Source organism: Thalassophryne amazonica, chromosome 13 (genome assembly GCF_902500255.1).
Source record: "Thalassophryne amazonica chromosome 13, fThaAma1.1, whole genome shotgun sequence".
In the NCBI taxonomy this organism is placed as follows: Eukaryota; Metazoa; Chordata; class Actinopteri; order Batrachoidiformes; family Batrachoididae; genus Thalassophryne; species Thalassophryne amazonica.
Window position 1 is genome coordinate 84,776,183 of NC_047115.1, and position 22,230 is coordinate 84,798,412.

Below are 22,230 nucleotides of genomic sequence, written 5' to 3' on the forward strand. Positions count from 1 at the left end.
GTAGAATTTTCCACGGTGCGGAGCCGAGTCTCCAATTCGCCCAGCCTGGCCTCCAAAGCTACGAATAAGCTATAAGTACATAAGTACAGTATGTCACAAAAATACGTATCTGATTTCCTGGTTCATTTGTGATACATGGACAAAGAGGCACTCCTTTCGAAAGGGTATGTGGCCATCAGCAGCTCCTTTCCATATAATGCAGCTGGCACTGCATTAGGCCAGTTGAAAGTGTCTTTTTTTGTATTTGTTCTTGAAAGACAGCGGGTGACCTGTATCAGCTTGGTTAAAGGTGGATAATATGACCTCTTTAAAAGAAATGATGGTTTATTGATGACTTACACAAGGACACAAACATGACAACACACTTGATCCTGGTAATATTCTAAACACGAACAAATGTAAGACTGAATAAATTAAACCAGGTTTGTATTTAAAATAAACCAGCAGAGCACCATCCAGTTGTCTACAAAGTGCTTCTTCACACATTTCTACTTGAATAAGGCAGCTGGATGGAAAATCCCCCACAATACATTTGTTCAACAAATCAAGAACAACTTTGGTTTGTTCTGGTACAATTGCTAACAGGACAGTGAACAGCGAAGAGTGAAGGCAGGACATTCACAGGGAAATATCTCGGCTGATATCTTTCATTGATTGTTTTCTTTTTTGTACAAGAAAATAGATCCTCTGAAGTGTTAACCTGCATGGCTGATGTGTTAATTGTAATCGTCGTATTCTGGCTCCATGCTTTCATCTTGGTAGTACGTCCCCTGTGTGGAGTAAGACCTTGTCGACATCAAGATGGCCTGAAAAGACAAAAATCAAGAAGTATTTGTCCATCACAGTGTAGTAAGTCTTACATATTAAAATGACTTGGAAAAAAGCCATTCAGAATCTGTCCTAGTTAAACTTAATAAACTAGGTAATAGCACCCATGGACATGGAGACAATAAGGACTTCAATTAAGGGTCACAGGGGGCTGGAGCCTATCTCAGCAGTCATAGAGTAAGAGGTGGGGTACACCCTGGACAGGATGCCAGTCTGTCTCAGTGCCACATACAGAAAGACAAACACATTCGCACAATTTAAAGTTTCCTATTCACCTAACCAGCATCTCTCTTTATTTCCTTCAACTGCTTTCCCTTTATGGCTCTATGGCATTGCAAAAATCTATACTGCACAATGTCCCAACTCTGAAGCCCCTATCTTTTTGAAGGTGGTAAGAAGGTGCCATGAGGCAACTTTGTTGTGATTTGGTGCTATATAAATGAAAACCAACAAAGGCACCCAATTTGCTCATCTCCATGGTGTCAACCAACACCTAGTCAATGCAAGCCCTGACCAGAGTAGAGTTAGAGTGAAGTAGAGTACCGCATCTCTACTGAACACCAGAATCTACTGCAAGTAAGTCAGTGACTCTGCATCCTCTCCACACAGCATTCATTTTTATTATGGCTAAATATGAGGTTTTGCAGCTTATTGTGTCAGGTCATGTCTGTCAGAATGCGCTAGTGCTGTTTTTTGCTGGATCCACCACCACTATGCAACCATCTTGGCTCCTAGAGGTCAACTACACAGGCAAACAACTGCTCCATCCTTACATCTCAAACAGAATTATCTCCATTTATCTGCTGGAGCTCAGTGAAATGTGGACATCCCCTTCGCCTTCTCAGGCCACTGGGGTCCTCATCACTGAGGCCCATATGTGCTGGATCAGAGAATTGTTCCACATGGTGAAAATAATACCACTCACGTTCCCTCACAATGCAATTGATACTCTTCAACTGAGTCTTCCTAAGTACCTGTTTGTCTGGGACAAAATCATTCCAAGGATCCTCCAGAGAGACCTAGTACCAGAAGCCTAAAGACTTGGAAGTCCATTCTCCTGCATAGATATTACCTCCACCAGATGTACTGCAACCTCATGACTCCATAAGGTATTCCCAGGCATCTTCTGACCTCAAAGGCTGAGGACCCAGAGGCATCACTGTCACTGCCAAGATAAGTGAATGTTTCTGGCATGGCTCGGCACAAGGATGGGTTACATAGTCCTGACTGACCGGCCAGGAAGCGCAGCATGGTCAGCACCTGAGTGGACACAGACAGCTGGCTTCTCACTGTATTGCTCTCTGGGCCGGCCGCAGTTCTGTGTACAACTCCAGTGACCTTGGTGATCAGCATTGTCTGATGAGCCAATTCTTGTTCTTGCATTTCCTGAATACACGCTCACGTCGGAATACAATGGTTGCAAGGTCTTCTGACAATGCTAACACAGCCACTGTTAGTGACATTTTATGCATCACTTTGCACATGCAATTTATGACCATCCATATAATTGCAAGCACGTGGGTGTGTTAATTGTTCATCTGTGTGTCTCTGGCGTGCACATCACTCTGATGACGTCTTGTTTTCACACTGTTAACGGTTCCCAGCATCACCTCTACATGTCAGCAGTGGAACAATAGTTGTAGAAATGTGCCTACACCAGCCAAAATTTTTGCACGACACACCACATATTTCCACAGTCATTTCACTTTTGATACATCTGAACGTGAGCGTGGAGTTGGAGGTACACCACATTCTTTTGCGTATGCATGCTTTGTAAATGAGGCCCCAGGACACTCTGATTCCTCACCCAGCTTCTGAAGTGCTGTCAGTGCAGTCATTGACCCCCATGCACACTAAAAATCTGATTACCTGATTACTGTTATTCAATTATTTAAGTGGTCATCTAAACAACAAAATGTAATATGCTTTATTGGATAATGATTGCTACCTGATTATGGGAAATTGGATTAACACACCTAGATTTCTCCAAAATAGTACAGTTTCTTCAGTACACATATACCATTAATCTATTTTCTTCTTTTACATCTGGGCATGTAGAAAAGCAATTGCCAATCATATTTCCAGTGTTACAGCAGGGTGCACTAATGTTTCTTCGGGGCTTATAACATCCATCATGAGATCACAAAGGTCCATGAGTCCGTTGTTGTCAGGCTTACTGGTACAGCGTGACTGGACATAAATGCAGGATTCTGATGATGATAAAACAGGGTTTAATCAATCAATCAATCAATCAATCAATTTTTTTTTATATAGCGCCAAATCACAACAAACAGTTGCCCCAAGGCGCTTTATATTGTAAGGCAAGGCCATACAATAATGATGTAAAACCCCAACGGTCAAAACGACCCCCTGTGAGCAAGCACTTGGCTACAGTGGGAAGGAAAAACTCCCTTTTAACAGGAAGAAACCTCCAGCAGAACCAGGCTCAGGGAGGGGCAGTCTTCTGCTGGGACTGGTTGGGGCTGAGGGAGAGAACCAGGAAAAAGACATGCTGTGGAGGGGAGCAGAGATCGATCACTAATGATTAAATGCAGAGTGGTGCATACAGAGCAAAAAGAGAAAGAAACAGTGCATCATGGGAACCCCCCAGCAGTCTACGTCTATAGCAGCATAACTAAGGGATGGTTCAGGGTCACCTGATCCAGCCCTAACTATAAGCTTTAGCAAAAGGAAAGTTTTAAGCCTAATCTTAAAAGTAGAGAGGGTGTCTGTCTCCCTGATCTGAATTGGGAGCAGGTTCCACAGGAGAGGAGCCTGAAAGCTGAAGGCTCTGCCTCCCATTCTACTCTTACAAACCCTAGGAACTACAAGTAAGCCTGCAGTCTGAGAGCGAAGCGCTCTATTGGGGTGATATGGTACTACGAGGTCCCTAAGATAAGATGGGACCTGATTATTCAAAACCTTATAAGTAAGAAGAAGAATTTTAAATTCTATTCTAGAATTAACAGGAAGCCAATGAAGAGAGGCCAATATGGGTGAGATATGCTCTCTCCTTCTAGTCCCCGTCAGCACTCTAGCTGCAGCATTTTGAATTAACTGAAGGCTTTTTAGGGAACTTTTAGGACAACCTGATAATAATGAATTACAATAGTCCAGCCTAGAGGAAATAAATGCATGAATTAGTTTTTCAGCATCACTCTGAGACAAGACCTTTCTGATTTTAGAGATATTGCGTAAATGCAAAAAGCAGTCCTACATATTTGTTTAATATGCGCTTTGAATGACATATCCTGATCAAAAATGACTCCAAGATTTCTCACAGTATTACTAGAGGTCAGGGTAATGCCATCCAGAGTAAGGATCTGGTTAGACACCATGTTTCTAAGATTTGTGGGGCCAAGTACAATAACTTCAGTTTTATCTGAGTTTAAAAGCAGGAAATTAGAGGTCATCCATGTCTTTATGTCTGTAAGACAATCCTGCAGTTTAGCTAATTGGTGTGTGTCGTCTGGCTTCATGGATAGATAAAGCTGGGTATCATCTGCGTAACAATGAAAATTTAAGCAATACCATCTAATAATACTGCCTAAGGGAAGCATATATAAAGTGAATAAAATTGGTCCTAGCACAGAACCTTGTGGAACTCCATAATTAACTTTAGTCTGTGAAGAAGATTCCCCATTTACATGAACAAATTGTAATCTATTAGACAAATATGATTCAAACCACCGCAGCGCAGTGCCTTTAATACCTATGGCATGCTCTAATCTCTGTAATAAAATTTTATGGTCAACAGTATCAAAAGCAGCACTGAGGTCTAACAGAACAAGCACAGAGATGAGTCCACTGTCCGAGGCCATAAGAAGATCATTTGTAACCTTCACTAATGCTGTTTCTGTACTATGATGAATTCTAAAACCTGACTGAAACTCTTCAAATAGACCATTCCTCTGCAGATGATCAGTTAGCTGTTTTACAACTACCCTTTCAAGAATTTTTGAGAGAAAAGGAAGGTTGGAGATTGGCCTATAATTAGCTAAGATAGCTGGGTCAAGTGATGGCTTTTTAAGTAATGGTTTAATTACTGCCACCTTAAAAGCCTGTGGTACATAGCCAACTAACAAAGATAGATTGATCATATTTAAGATCGACGCATTAAATAATGGTAGGGCTTCCTTGAGCAGCCTGGTAGGAATGGGGTCTAATAAACATGTTGATGGTTTGGATGAAGTAACTAATGAAAATAACTCAGACAGAACAATCGGAGAGAAAGAGTCTAACCAAATACCGGCATCACTGAAAGCAGCCAAAGATAACGATACGTCTTTGGGATGGTTATGAGTAATTTTTTCTCTAATAGTTAAAATTTTGTTAGCAAAGAAAGTCATGAACTCATTACTAGTTAAAGTTAATGGAATACTCAGCTCAATAGAGCTCTGACTCTTTGTCAGCCTGGCTACAGTGCTGAAAAGAAACCTGGGGTTGTTCTTATTTTCTTCAATTAGTGATGAGTAGAAAGATGTCCTAGCTTTACGGAGGGCTTTTTTATAGAGCAACAGACTCTTTTTCCAGGCTAAGTGAAGATCTTCTAAATTAGTGAGACGCCATTTCCTCTCCAACTTACGGGTTATCTGCTTTAAGCTACGAGTTTGAGAGTTATACCATGGAGTCAGACACTTCTGATTTAAAGCTCTCTTTTTCAGAGGAGCTACAGCATCCAAAGCTGTCTTCAATGAGGATGTAAAACTATTGACGAGATACTCTATCTCCCTTACAGAGTTTAGGTAGCTATTCTGCACTGTGTTGTTATATGGCATTAGAGAACATAAAGAAGGAATCATATCCTTAAACCTAGTTACAGCGCTTTCTGAAAGACTTCTAGTGTAATGAAACTTATTCCCTACTGCTGGGTAGTCCATCAGAGTAAATGTAAATGTTATTAAAAAATGATCAGACAGAAGGGAGTTTTCAGGGAATACTGTTAAGTCTTCTATTTCCCTACCATAAGTCAGAACAAGATCTAAGATATGATTAAAGTGGTGGGTGGACTCATTTACTTTTTGAGCAAAGCCAATAGAGTCTAATAATAGATTAAATGCAGTGTTGAGGCTGTCATTCTCAGCATCTGTGTGGATGTTAAAATCGCCCACTATAATTATCTTATCTGAGCTAAGCACTAAGTCAGACAAAAGGTCTGAAAATTCACAGAGAAACTCACAGTAATATAGCACCTTCATGTTCAGACAGGGTTCAGTACACAGGTAGGCAGGCTGAGATAAACAACAGGATCTGAAGCATGAGGCAGAAACAGAGTCAAAAACAGGCTGACAGGTCAAAAACATAAGTAGGCTCAACAGGGAAAAAATGTTCAGAGGAAAATTGCTCAAATGTGGCTTAATGCTCAACAATCTCGCAACCAGACAGGGTGAAAAGTGTGACTTAAATAGAGAGAGTGATTAGAAGGAAATGCAAGACAGATGTGTGTGGAAGGATCTGGAAAGGGGCGTGGACACCCACTACCAAGCATTAGACAGCAAATGAGAAAAGCCCCTCCACCAAAACCCCAAGAGAACATGACAGTGACAGAAAACCAGCAGAGACAAAATAAAGTAAAAACAAAAACACACTCCCCACAGACCCCAATCGTGACAGTTGTGTGTCCATAAAATTAGCCAGGATGCCCAAGGGTCCTTCAATGCCACTTGTATGTTGTTTCAGTATTCCAAAGAGCAAAATTCTTGGCAATCTCTGTTTATAGACATATGCTGGATTTGTGTGGAGTTTTCCATGGTAGAGCATGAGAGAGAGAGAGAGAGTGAGGTGGGGATGGTTGACTACTGTGGGTGATAACTGACAACTTGCATTGTCTGGGACTTAATTAAATGAAATGGGTAAATCTGTATTGGTGACTGTCCTCATACTCCTGTCACACACAGTCGGAATCACGCAGAATGGCGTCGGAATGACGAATCGTCGCTCATCCAAAAAGTGTCGGATTTCAGTTCCAAAACGTTCTGACAGTCATCTGCAGAGATCCACACAGTTGGTCAAAATCGGCCGGCGGCACCAAGTGTGATGCACATGTTCAAAACCCTCCAAGCGCCATTGAGATGGAACACCTATCCAGTGGCAGTCCATGTACAATCTGAGGACCATCTGATCGTAATTTACATATTCAGATGACGGAAAAACAGGATCTGAAATGATTTGAGATTTGAGATCTGATCGAGATGGACCTGGCACGGTATGCCTGCCGGTATGACCTGTGCCACGTATAATAACAGCATTGATAAACATGAATCTCACCTCCAACAATGGTCCAGGAGTGTTTCACAGCATGGACGTGGAGCTGGGACCACAGCCTGTTGTTAAAATCCTCTCACCCAAAATAAAAAATAAGTCCCATGTGATAATCCAACCATTGTGGTGTCCGGAGTTATGTTGTGCTCCTGAAGTGAGCAAGAAAGAAAAAAGAAAGTTCCCTGGAAAGGTGCGTCTGATACAGGGGACAGCTTCCAACTGCCAGCAAACTTTTAGTGAAGCTGTCCACTGGCATGCCTGCTCACGTGCGCCCCATGCGCACTCATTGGCCCATGCAATGTTATGCACACACATGCACGCTGCGCACTTGTGTGCACATGCGCGTGTGGAACACAGTGCTCACTCCCATTCCAGTCCCGTGTTTGCCATCCAGACGTTTGGACATCGGGCAGTCTGCAGCGCCTTTTATGGCTGTTTGACAGTAGTCTGTGTCATCTACATGTTCTCTACATACACTTTGGATGCCATCGTGCAGGTGTAGACGGGGTACTCCTGATGCATTCTGACACGGCTGACCACGCCTCTTTTCCTCCCGACTGCGTCAGATTATGACAATATTTGCAGTGTTGGCATGGTTCCTCCACATTCTTGCTATGTGTGACGGGGGCTTCACTCATCTCCTTCTTGCACAGTCACTCAGCTTTTGAGAACTATCTACCAATACAGATTTACCATAGAGTGTCATACTGTTTGTATTTCTTCATAATTGATGTAAATAAAGTCCAAGACATATTCAGTGACTTAGAAATGTTCATATATCCATCCCCTGACTTGTCTGAAGAAAACTGCCAATAAAACTGATTATTTACAGGTATTATACCAAAGTGTTCCATTACTTATGTAACATATCATCTTGGATTTTATATTTTTAATTAATCTATATTAAGTTGTAGAGGTTTTCAATTTTAGAAATGTTTATTTCTTGCTAGCTTTAACATAATATATGAGAAAGATGTTAGATTTACACAGAAACAAAGCAGATTTTGCAGCTATAAGACCAGCCAGTGATGTCACCACGCTAACGTCCACAAGATGTCTTGTAAATCAATCCAGATGTATTATCAGGTCACAAAAACAGCATTTTCAGTTTTAGAAGTGTTTATTTCTCGCTAGATTTTACATTTAAGAAAATATTTACCCAGAAACGAAGTGGTTTGGGAACGCCAGAGAGAGACCTACCAGTGATGTTACGGTGCCTCTCTAGTCTGATTGGCTGTTACTCCCTACCTCCCAAAAACCAGATTTGCATGATTCATTGCATAAAAATAGGAAAAAGTATATGACTAAAATTTTTAACCTCTTGAAATAGCTTAAAGTTAGCAGAAGGGTTCATTAGTCCAAAGGTTCACTAGTCTGTTGTGTGTATTTAATCTAAATTAAGCCAAACATCACAATTCACAGAGTTAGTTCAGTTCAGTTCAGACGTTATTGATCCCTAAAAGGGCAATTCATTTCACACCCAATTACCTCAGACAAATATACAGCAATTAATCCAAAATTATTACTCTTTGAACGTAATAATGGCACACATCAGAATAAAAACAACCGCACATATACACTTGATTGTTTATGTACGCTAAACTTTGAAACAGTGTGTGTGTGTGGAGGGGGGGGCAACAACACATGGTCGCACAGCCAGCTTGGGAGGAATGGGGAGCTGGAGCAGCTAAAGCTGCACTGCTACCCCGGAGGAGGAAGGAAGTGGCGTGAGTGGGGGCCGGGATGGGGTGGGGGATGGGGACAGGAACACAAAGGAGGAAGTAGGGGGGTGGGAGCATGCATATCAATCTCTGTCCATGTGTGAGTGGCAAATGACTTAAGTTTATGTCAATTTCTGTCCGTGTGTGCTGGAGTGGCAGAAAGATAAGAAGGCAGCCAAATGGTTCACCAAGGCCGTACAAATTCTTCTGGAGGAAAACAACGGCACGTTTTGTCCTTCAGAAGCTGATATGCCTGCCATGTTTATGGTTGAGCAGTGAAAACACATCTGCAGCTCTCATGAACAACCAGATCCAATTTATGAGTATGCCTTGGTCTCCGACATCTTCCTTTGCAAGGCATGCATTTGCTCTGACATGTTATCCAACTTGTGTCTGAGTTCAAGGGTTAACGCAGTCTGAGAATGTATCGCCTTGCCCAGCTCATTAATCATGATGAACAGTTGAGGGGTCGTGGTTCTGGTGGCAGCCGTCTTGCCAGTTATCCGGTAGGTCAGGGCAGCACATAAACCAATAAGTACCAGCCCTCCTACAATAAAACCAAATATAAATAAATCTTCGACGTCCTCCACAGAGAATGGTGCCAAGTATGCGATGCGCCATTTCTCCCAGGTATCGAGAACATAGCCCGCAGAGTAGGTTCCATTTGGGCATGCAGGGTCCCCCCGGTTCTGATTACCTTGTTGAAAAAATGGGGTCAATAGTGTTTAGAGACCAGCTGATCAATTCCATGGTTAATCCGATATAGTTTGAAGAATTCACAGACTGGTGAAGTAGGGATTTTGAAAGTTGGAGCATTGACAGAGGAGAGAGGAGGAGATGCGACCACCCTCGCCGGAGTCCCAAGTGGAGTTACCCGTGATGGTTGGATAATTGCCATTTGGATTAAATGCCAAAGTCTTAGTGACAGCATACTGTATATAACATTGTCTTTTCATTGTCTGGTGCATCTTTATAACCAATGAAGTAAAAAACAAAGTGACGTTTTTTTAATTTTTTTTTATTAAAGTAACATTCACTCTCACATCTGTCATGGTTGGGCTGGTGGGTTTTGTTTGTTGCGATACTATTGTTTGTTTTTGGTGGTTGGTTTCATGTTCCCCTGCATTCTCTTGTCCTTTTTCTGGGGTGTTTGGTGTTGGGTGTGTCTTACCTGCTGCCCTCCACTTGCCACACCCCATTCCTTCTCTTTCCTCATCACCTGTTTCCCATTACCTCTGATCACCACCTGTATTTAAGTCTCACATTTCCCTCCTGTCTTTGCCACATTGTTTGTGGTTTATGCCAGTGTTTGCAGCCTTATTCCACAGTGTTCTTGTTTTTTCATTCATGTCTTGCTATATACCGACTGTCTGCCTGTTTTTTGACCTCACCTACTGTCTCCTGTTTTGGACACTGTTGCTGCTTTTTGTTTGCTAGCTTGTGTACCAAACCATGCCTGGTAACCAAGTAAAGCCTTTTGAACTTCCACTTTTGAGTCTGAGTCCTGCAATTGTGTCCTGCCTTTTCATGTCTGAGATCCTGACAGAACATTCTGGCCCTAACATGGACACAGCAGACTCTGGGCTGTTACACTTGACCCTGCATGCCCAAGGGCAGCAATTGTCACAGCAAGAAGACAAAATAGCTGCTCTGTCTTCAGTGAACTGGCTAAATGCAAAGACACATTGGTGGCCACCCTTGGCTCTCAATTTACAGACTCATTGTGGGCATGCCCCCTGCAATGCGATCTGAATCAGCTACCAGCCAGCTGATGGGTTCTTCAGCAGGGCCTATGCTCTCAGTTGAGGAGAGTAATTTTTGCAGCCAGCTGTCCCGTCCAGAATGAGGTGGGCTTCATAGATAATTGGCAAAGCTTCTGGGGAAAACCTGGTCTTGTTAGGAGAGACGGCATCCATCCCACTTTGGATGGAGCAGCTCTCATTTCTAGAAATCTGGCCAATTTTCTTAAATCCTCCAAACCGTGACTCTTACCGTCTTACACACCTCTCTGCAGCTTCTCTCCCCCTGCCATCCCCTCATTACCCCATCCCCGTAGAGACGGTGCCTGCTCCCAGACCACCAATAACCAGCAAAAATCTATTTAAGCATAAAAATTCAAAAAGAAAAATAATATAGTACCTTCAACTGCACCACAGACTAAAACAGTTAAATGTGGTCTATTAAACATTAGGTCTCTCTCTTCTAAGTCCCTGTTGGTAAATGATATAATAATTGATCAAATATTGATTTATTCTGCCTAACAGAAACCTGGTTACAGCAGGATGAATATGTTAGTTTAAATGAGTCAACACCCCCGAGTCACACTAACTGTCAGAATGCTCGTAGCACAGGCCGGGGCGGAGGATTAGCAGCAATCTTCCATTCCAGCTTATTAATTAATCAATCAAAAACCCAGACAGAGCTTTAATTCATTTGAAAGCTTGACTCTTAGTCTTGTCCATCCAAATTGGAAGTCCCAAAAACCAGTTTTATTTGTTATTATCTATCGTCCACCTGGTCGTTACTGTGAGTTTCTCTGTGAATTTTCAGACCTTTTGTCTGACTTAGTGCTTAGCTCAGATAAGATCATTATAGTGGGCGATTTTAACATCCACACAGATGCTGAGAATGACAGCCTCAACACTGCATTTAATCTATTATTAGACTCTATTGGCTTTGCTCAAAAAGTAAATGAGTCCACCCACCACTTTAATCATATCTTAGATCTTGTTCTGACTTATGGTATGGAAATAGAAGACTTAACAGTATTCCCTGAAAACTCCCTTCTGTCTGATCATTTCTTAATAACATTTACATTTACTCTGATGGACTACCCAGCAGTGGGGAATAAGTTTCATTACACTAGAAGTCTTTCAGAAAGCGCTGTAATTAGGTTTAAGGATATGATTCCTTCTTTATGTTCTCTAATGCCATATACCAACACAGTGCAGAGTAGCTACCTAAACTCTGTAAGTGAGATAAAGTATCTCGTCAATAGTTTTACATCCTCATTGAAGACAACTTTGGATGCTGTAGCTCCTCTGAAAAAGAGAGCTTTAAATCAGAAGTGCCTGACTCCGTGGTATAACTCTCAAACTCGTAGCTTAAAGCAGATAACCCGTAAGTTGGAGAGGAAATGGCGTCTCACTAATTTAGAAGATCTTCACTTAGCCTGGAAAAAGAGTCTGTTGCTCTATAAAAAAGCCCTCCGTAAAGCTAGGACATCTTTCTACTCATCACTAATTGAAGAAAATAAGAACAACCCCAGGTTTCTTTTCAGCACTGTAGCCAGGCTGACAAAGAGTCAGAGCTCTATTGAGCTGAGTATTCCATTAACTTTAACTAGTAATGACTTCATGACTTTCTTTGCTAACAAAATTTTAACTATTAGAGAAAAAATTACTCATAACCATCCCAAAGACGTATCGTTATCTTTGGCTGCTTTCAGTGATGCCGGTATTTGGTTAGACTCTTTCTCTCCGATTGTTCTGTCTGAGTTATTTTCATTAGTTACTTCATCCAAACCATCAACATGTTTATTAGACCCCATTCCTACCAGGCTGCTCAAGGAAGCCCTACCATTATTTAATGCTTCGATCTTAAATATGATCAATCTATCTTTGTTAGTTGGCTATGTACCACAGGCTGTTAAGGTGGCAGTAATTAAACCATTACTTAAAAAGCCATCACTTGACCCAGCTATCTTAGCTAATTATAGGCCAATCTCCAACCTTCCTTTTCTCTCAAAAATTCTTGAAAGGGTAGTTGTAAAACAGCTAACTGATCATCTGCAGAGGAATGGTCTATTTGAAGAGTTTCAGTCAGGTTTTAGAATTCATCATAGTACAGAAACAGCATTAGTGAAGGTTACAAATGATCTTCTTATGGCCTCGGACAGTGGACTCATCTCTGTGCTTGTTCTGTTAGACCTCAGTGCTGCTTTTGATACTGTTGATACATAAAAGTTTATTACAGAGATTAGAGCATGCCATAGGTATTAAAGGCACTGCGCTGCGGTGGTTTGAATCATATTTGTCTAATAGATTACAATTTGTTCATGTAAATGGGGAATCTTCTTCACAGACTAAAGTTAATTATGGAGTTCCACAAGGTTCTGTGCTAGGACCAATTTTATTCACTTTATACATGCTTCCCTTAGGTAGTATTATTAGACGGTATTGCTTAAATTTTCATTGTTACGCAGATGATACCCAGCTTTATCTATCCATGAAGCCAGAGGACACACCAATTAGCTAAACTGCAGGATTGTCTTACAGACATAAAGACATGGATGACCTCTAACTTCCTGCTTTTAAACTCAGATAAAACTGAAGTTATTGTACTTGGCCCCACAAATCTTAGAAACATGGTGTCTAACCAGATCCTTACTCTGGATGGCATTACCCTGACCTCTAGTAATACTGTGAGAAATCTTGGAGTCATTTTTTATCAGGATATGTCATTCAGTGCGTATATTAAACAAATATGTAGGAGTAGTACTGACGGGGACTAGAAGGAGAGAGCATATCTGCATCGTATCGTCAGTATTGTCATGTATTGCTATATGTATTATATCGCTGGTAGTGTATCAAGGTGCGAATCCAATCGTTGTCAGAGATGGGTTTCACATGCCTACTACAGAACCATCTGTACAAGGTCTGTTAGAAAAGTATGCGACCTTTTTATTTTTTTCAAAAACCATATGGATTTGAATCACGTGTGATTGCATCAGCCAAGCTTGAACCTTCGTGCGCATGCGTGAGTTTTTTCACGCCTGTCGGTTGCGTCATTCGCCTGTGAGCAGGCTTTGTGTGAGCAGTGGTCCACCCCTCTCGTCGGATTTTTATTGTGAATAAAATGTCTGAACGATTTGGAGCTTTGCTGCATCAAATTTTTCCAGAAACTGTCAGAGACCTCCAGGTGGACACCATTCAGAAAATTCAGATGGCTTTCAGGGACAATTTTATGGGGATTACATAGATTAAGGAGTGCTCCAGCCAGTTTAAAGACCGCCCACAGTGTCTGAGAGCGCGACGCACTCCGAGCGCCGATCGACAGGCTGAAACAACCAGATCATTTCCAACGTGAAGGCTTTGTTGATCCGGGACGTCGTCTGACTTACACAACAATGGCAGAAGACGTGGACATCAGTACTTTTTCGGCACATTCCACTGTTACAGGAGTTTTTTCATGGAAAGAGGAGCGGAGGGATGCGCCACCGTGCCACTCATGGCGCGGCACAAAACCACCTCCGTGTTGGTCTCACAGGACGGCTTTCAGACGGCTTTTCAGTCGTGTGACTATCCGAGAAATTGTGCATGAGCTGGACATGCCCCAACATGTCCTGTGAGGCTTCATCACGGCGTTGCTTTGCGCCATGCAGACCAACACGGAGGTGGTTTTGTGCCGCGCCATGAGCGGCACAGTGGCGCATCCCTCTGCTCCTCTTTCCATGAAAAAAACTCCTGTAACAGTGGAATGTGCCGCTCATTTCCAAACTGGACACTCTGTTGATCCGGGACATCGTCTGACTAGCACAGGAATTGCGGAAGACATGGACATCAGCACTTTTTCGGCACATTGAGACAGACGTGCGGAGGAATTCCGTGCGTCGGTGATCACATCTGTGCATTTCACGTCCATGTACACAGCGGCAATAAACAGCTGAGAGGTGCACGCTAAAACAGCCTTCTACGCTGCACCTTTCAGTTGTTTATTGCCGCTGTGTACTTGAACGTGGAATGTCTCCGTTATGTTGTTTTTCACTGGCTGCCTGATCACACAAATATATTTTTTAGATTTTTCAGTTATATACAACACTTATAAACATTTTGTTTTCATTTTAACAGGCTGCGTTTATGACTAACAGCCATGCAGGTGCAATAAATCTTCTCAGGGCTGCTGCTTTTATCGTGACTGCATCAAAATGAATAGTTATCACTTAAAAAAACGAGTCATCATAACACCTCATCAGAACTTAGGAATGAATCTGTGTCTCAGTTCTTAATGTTAGCAGCTACATTCCATTCAAGCACACGCTGGGACGTCTCTAAAAGCTACGCCACTGCTGTCGGAAACACACACGTACTCACAAGTGCTCACAAGTACTCACGAGTACTTGTTTTTGGCAGTCTCCATAGACAGCGATACTGAGGAAAATGTCAGCCCACTGTAATACAAAAATCTTTGCTAACTTTGTGCAGCATATGGAAGTACACAGAAAAGTCAGTTCTAAATATAAGCATTAAATAATCATGACTGCTTCCAGTTTAGAGCAGAACAGATATTTTTCCTCTGATAGAAACAGACCAAAGAACCATATTCGTTGGTCCAGTTACATGTGATATCACAAAATAGACTGCATCATAATGGCTGTAATTTATTAAATGTTTATGTGATATTTTTGGTTGAACCATTTGAATTAATACTGAAAGTCAACAGTGTTACAGCAATTGTGTCCAAATACATGCAGATCTGACTGAAAATGCTACAATTGATCCCCCCCCCCCCCCCCCCCAAAAAATGGGTCATGTTTCATACATTCTGACAATAAATTTATGAAAATTATAACTGTAGTAATATACCTGGTACCTCATCAGAAAAACACAACAAATCTGACCATGTGGTTTGTGATGGAAGACGCAGCTCAGAGCTGCAGGACAGCGTTGTGGCATCAACAACATCATTACTGGGACAAACTTCAGAAATTTCCATAAAATTGTTGGGTTTTTTTTAACAGTGTGCTAAAGTACAATATTTGTGTTTAAGTGATGTTTTTACAATTCTCATCCAATATGTGCAACCATTAGCTGATGTTAGCACTTCACTGTAGTTAGCTGGTTCTGTTAGTTTCACTGTACAGTTAAAGGACATGTTGCATTGAAATCACAACAATTTAGATTTAGGCTGTTAGTGACCATCCGATGAGCCACTAGGGTTACTTTATAAACTTCCATGACTGGTTTCAAAGTATACAGCATTCGCAGCAAACAGCTATGGACACTGCCAAAAACAAAGTACTCGTGAGTACCTGTGAGTACTCGTGAGTACTCGTGAGGACGTGTGTGTTTCTGACAACAGTGACGTAGCTACTAGAAGTGTCCCAGTGTGTGCTTCAACGGAATGTAGCTGATAACGTTAATAACTGAGGCACAGATTAATTCCAAAGTTTACCTAAGTGTGATGTTGTGTTATGATGACTTGTTTTTAAGTGATAACTGTTAATTTTGATGCAGTCACAGTAAAAGCTGTGGCTCCAAGGTTTCTGTACACCTGCATGGCCATGAGCCATAAACGCAGCCTATCAATAATGATCTTTACTCCAGGTTCAGCTTTGTGCATGATTAATTATGAGTGTTGTTATCAATAAAATCTAAAACAAAAAATCTGCTGCCGGGAGGAGAAAACGTCTCATCAGCTGCACAGTGCGCGCGCACGCACGCACACACACACACACACACAGCAAGATTCGCAGCACACATACACACATTCCAGCTCCAAATTCACACTCTCTCAAAATAAAAAAAAATAAAAAATCTTGCCAGAAAACACAAAAGGGGTAAAATCCTGAACATGCCAGACTCATCACACAGTAAAATCACCAGCGTAATATGAACACTGACAGTGTTAAATTAATACTGTCAGTGTCATATGGTCCTCCTTTGCCAGAGTACTGTGCATGTTATAGATTTAATTTAATCAAATGTAAACTCCACATGATCAAAGAAGCACATATGCACGCGTGAGATCGGCGTCTGCAGTTCCCCTTAGTTCTCTCACAATTTCAGCATGTAAAATAGCATACTTTAACTCCTGGAAATAATGTATTCTGATTTTTTCCAATGTATCAAATCAATCTCCATGTCCAGGCAGTCTGCTAAAAACAGTGTCATGTCCCCACGTCCATGTCCACAGCTTCAGTAAACCAGCATCCACACAAACAGTGGGTCACCGCACTTTAGGTTCCAAAATCCAACACTGAAAAAGTTAAGAGTTTCGGGGTGAATTGTGTCATCTCCTCTCTGTAAATCCGAGCCATCACTTTCAAGCTCAGAAGCTTTGTTTTTGGAAGGAGCAGGTTCATTTCCCCATCTGTCAGTCATCGCGATGTTTCTGCTCATTATAAAATGTGCGTCACACGCCGAAAGTGAGACGTTTTCCAGAAATGCACCTGCTAACGCTCAGAGTGAGAGGAATAAAATACGTCAGCGATCATTAATTATTAGCACATGCACCTGGAGAGACTTACAGTCATGAGTACTTTTATGTTGTCTTGCTAACTGGGACGCTAAAAACCGTGCGACATGGCCTTTAACCTTTATTTAACCAGGTTAGTCCCATTGAGAACAAGATTTATTTTAAAAGGGAGACCTGGACAGTTCTAAAGTTTCTAATCCACCTAACCTGCATATCCTTACGTGTGGCACCTGAAAGAAACTTACGCAAACATGGGGAGGCAACAGTGCTAACCACTAATCCACCATGCTGCCCACTTTTAACTGTTATTTCAATATAACTTCACATGAAAATAAAGCAGACATTGTAACTGACTTAATACACATGTTGTTTAATACAAAAGGATATGTGCAGTGGCAAGAACTGAGTGTGAAGTTTTTTGAGCCAACCTGTATGTAAGCATATGCCCACAGCTGTAGGTGACATTATGTGCAGTCATACATTCATTCCAGGAAAAGAAATGTGGCTTTTAAAGGATCATGTTAAAATACCCACAGACATCATATACGAGTGTGATTGTCTCAGGAATAGACTGTTTTTTTAAGTTGTAATGCTGTAAAGTTGTTTACAATTTGCTGAATTTAAAGCAGCTCAGAAAATTCCAACACATTCAAAATGATTAATGAACAGGACTGTGGATGACAAATATCAGTTAAAGGGAAAATATACATGGTCAAAAAAGCAAAGTGGTGAAAATGAAGGTGAAGTGATGCAATGAAAACACAGAGGAAGTGATGATGAGCGCAGGCACGACATGGAACCATGCACACGGGTGGACACGGGCACACACAGAGCTGCAGGGTGATGGACGGGCCGCATGGCAGAGACGCTCAAGTCGTTAACTCCTGGAAAACACAACACAGTGTGTGTATATGTGTGCGTGTTTGTATGTGTGTGTGTGTGTGTGTGTGCATACAACATGATCATCCATCTCCAGCTTCAAACATCGCCTGCTTGCAGACATTCTAAAGGCAGAAGGTTGTTTTTTTTTTCCAGTTTATCTCATTTTTTGAGTGATCTTTCCATCGTGGTCCTTACTTACAGTTGAAAACAAACTGTTGAATATTCACTGTGTGAGGATGACACTCGCTCTCAGATCAATGCAGCTTTTTCACTTAAAGACATCAGCGCTAAAAAGCAGCAGAACAGCACGATTCTCTGCACCTGTGGCTTTTCCCGGACGTCTCAGCAGCTCCTGGTTTTTGTGTCTATTTATTTGTATATCATCCAATATTTTGGAAATTACTGGGTGTCATGTTGCAGGTATTTGCTTCGCATGTTTGGTTCATGCTTACATGCAGGCAAGCGCCAGTGGGCGAAGCACAGTGGGCTTCTTTCACGTGTGTGCACATGTCTATTTGAAGAGTTTCAGTCAGGTTTCCGAATTCATCATAGTACAGAAACAGCATTAGTGAAGGTTACAAATGATCTTCTTATGGCCTCAGACAGTGGACTATCTCTGTGCTCATCCTGTTAGACCTCAGTGCTGCTTTTGATACTGTTGACCATAAAATTTTATTACAGAGATTAGAGCATGCCATAGGTATTAAAGGCACTGCGCTGCAGTGGTTTGAATCATATTTATCTAATAGATTACAATTTGTTCATGTAAATGGGGAGTCTTCTTCACGGACTAAGGTTAATTATGGAGTTCCACAAGGTTCTGTGCTAGGACCGATTTTATTCACTTTATAAATGCTTCCCTTAGGCAGTATTATTAGAAAGCATTGCTTAAATTTTCATTGTTACGCAGATGATACCCAGCTTTATCTATCCATGAAGCCAGAGGACACACACCAATTAGTTAAACTGCAGGAATGTCTTTCAGACATAAAGACATGGATGACCTCTAATTTCCTGCTTTTAAATTCAGATAAAACTGAAGTTATTGTACTTGGCCCCACAAATCTTAGAAACATGGTGTCTAACCAGATCCTTACTCTGGATGGCATTACCCTGACCTCCAGTAATACTGTGAGAAATCTTGGAGTAATTTTTGATCAGGATATGTCCTTCAATGCGCATATTAAGCAAATATGTAGGACTGCTTTTTTGCATTTGCGCAATATCTCTAAAATTAGAAAGGTCTTGTCTCAAAGTGATGCTGAAAAGCTAATTCATGCATTTATTTCTTCTAGGTTGGACTATTGTAATTCATTATTATCAGGTTGTCCTAAAAGTTCCCTGAAAAGCCTTCAGTTAATTCAAAATGCTGCAGCTAGAGTACTGACAGGGACTAGAAGGAGACAGCATATTTCACCCATATTGGCTTCTCTTCATTGGCTCCCTGTTAATTCCAGAATAGAATTTAAAATTCTTCTTCTTACTTATAAGGTTTTGAATAATCAGGTCCCATCTTATCTTAGGGACCTCATAGTACCATATCACCCCAATAGAGCACTTCGCTCTCAGACTGCAGGCTTACTTGTAGTTCCTAGGGTTTGTAAGAGTAGAATGGGAGGCAGAGTCTTCAGCTTTCAGGCTTCTCTCCTGTGGAACCAGCTCCCAATTCGGATTAGGGAGACAGACACCCTCTCTACTTTTAAGATTAAGCTTAAAAATTTCCTTTTTGAAAAAGCTTATAGTTAGGGTTGGATAAGGTGACCCTGAACCATCCCTTAGTTATGCTGCTATAGACTTAGACTGCTGGGGGGTTTCCCATGATGTACCCAATGTTTGCATGGAATATGGAAATATACATGGAATAAACCATAGCAGGATAAATTTTGGGTCATTTGGTTCCAAAAACCCATATGGACGGAGCCAGTGAAGATATCAGGTTCAAAAATTGCCAAAAATATCGAAGAAAATGTCATATCTTGAGAACCGATGCACCTAGAGACTTGAAATTTGGCTCCAAATGTTTCTTGACCCCAAGTTTATATTCAACTTCTATAGTAACAATAAGCCTATCTTGTGTTTTTTAAGAGTAACTGACAAAAAACCTAATTTCAGTACATATGTTACGATCAATTGTAACAAACAAAATCTATGTAGTTTTTATTTCAGGAACGTCAGTTGAGTATAATCATCACATGTAAGGAATGACATGGCCACAATTAACTAATTATAAGCAACAGAGTGGTTTTCTTCATCACACGCATTACTTGAAATTTTCAAACGCTCAGTCCATATGGGTTTTTGGAACCAAGTGACCCAAAAATTATACTGTTACGGTTTATTCCATGTATATTTCCATATTCCATGCAAAAATTTGTAGATTTCAAAAATTTTTGAAATAACACCCCTCCCTACTAGAGGTAATACGGACTGAAAGTTAGTCCCTTCGGCTTCTCCCTTGTTTTCACTCGTGGTCGCCACAGCAGATCCGATGTGGATTTACATGTTGAACTGTTTTACGCCGGATGCCCTTCCCGAGGCAACTCCACATTACATGGAGAAACTGGCAGGGGTGGGATTTGAACAAGGAACCTTCTGCACTATGTTTGTATGTAGACAAGGATCTTGCAACAAATGTAACATCTGATAAACCAAACCATCAGAAAAAATGTGTTCACAACATATCTTATTTCCATTTTTCTGTCACTGCATGATTTCACTTACTGTGATTTGAAATCTCTCATGAACAATCAAAAATCAATACTCTAGAAAACCTATATTTAAAATGCAAACACCATGGGCATGAATGTAATTGGAGCTTTTAATGAAGTCTGAACTGTTCTTTTGCCAGGGTAGAATGACTGTACACATACATCATTAATGACTTTAAAAAACAAGAATTGGGCGCACAAGTTTGAATTTATTTCAGATCTTCTCCAATCCACACAGGGACAGAATTATACATACAGGCTCAAATATATATATATATATATATACGTTCCCAAGAATATTTGGTCAAATGTCTCTTAGCAAGCTGCACCTTGACTACACATTTTTGGTGGCTATCAACAAGCTTCTGACATGATTCTTGCTGGATAGTTGGCCACTCTTCTTGGCAGAATTGGTTGAGTTCATTTAAATTAATTATTACACAAATTTTAAAATGGGCTGAGGTCCGGGCTTTGGGAAGGCCATTCCAGAAGTTTAATGTTAGTCTGCTTTATCCAACCCACAACCAGTTTTGATGTGTGTTTGAATCATTGTCCTGTTCGGACACCCAATTGTGGCCAAGTTTCAATTTGAAACTTGATTTGAAGTGATGTGAAAGAATTTGGAGGTAGTTCTCATTCTTCATTGTCCCATCTACTTTGTGCAATGCAACAGTAGCACTGGCATCAAAAGAGCCCCAAAGCAATGCAGTCTGCATGTGTTTAGAAACGGCTCCAACTGACCTTCCCGAACTTCACTGAGGTCCTTGGACATTCCCATTGCATTGAGCATTGGTCAGTCCAATGAATGCTGGCAAACACATCCTTTTCATGTTGGCAAAGAGAAATTAACATTTATAGTCAATCAAAATCACTTACAAGAAATTAGTAGGTCTTTGCCTCATCATGTTAAAAGACATTGAAAAACCTTCAATGCCACTTATTAAAAGATTAAAATAAATCATTCCACCCTGACAAAAGAGCACTTCAAAGTAATCATTAAAAGTGTTGTGGCTGGGGGGCCTGGCTGCCTTTTGTTTCTGTCTTCTGTGCTGTCTTTTGTTTTTCCTTCCAGGTGGTACGCGTTTAGGACTGAGTGGCTGTGTGGCTGAGTTTTCAGGACCTCACCCTGATCACCTGAGGCTGATCAAGTGCAGCTCGTCAGGACTCACAGCTGTGGTGCATCTACACGGATTGGAGCATGGTGGCATTTAAGTCTGGAGTACACAGTGTGTATTTGCCAGAGACTCGACCTTGTGACCAGACAGGTGAGATCGTCGTCTTGAGAGCCATCTCATCATTATGGATGCAGAGAACGTCCAGGTTTGATGCATGGTCTGTGAAAGAGGAGGGGGTGAGGTCTCACGCTCGTCAGCACACTTCCTGAGGTACGTTAGGTTTTGTGACTAACATTTGTACAGTCAGTAAATGTGGTGTCCCTCACACCTTATTATATTGAGCTGTTATGTTAGTCGTTTAATCAGCTTCCACTGCAGTTGAGTTATGTGAACTGGGTGTTCCATGCCTGCAGGGAGGGAAGCTGATTAGTGATTAAGCCAGGAAGTGTTTGCTGTTTATGTACACCTTTGAGTTGTCTCTCTGTGTGTGGAGTGTGGACTCACATGATGGTTTCTTCT

The 22,230-nt window shown here is 41.3% G+C and overlaps 1 protein-coding gene across 1 annotated transcript in view; it reads right to left on the reverse strand.

The window, feature by feature from the left end:
- Window positions 1-306: 306 nt before the first annotated feature.
- Window positions 307-22,230, reverse strand: part of slc18a2 (solute carrier family 18 member 2) — a 204,763-nt gene continuing 182,839 nt past the window's right edge. Inside the window, exon 15 of the mRNA XM_034185176.1 lies at window positions 307-806. Within this exon, the coding sequence (XP_034041067.1) occupies window positions 717-806 (90 nt within the window). The 3' untranslated portion in view covers window positions 307-716. The remainder of the gene's footprint in view (window positions 807-22,230) is intronic.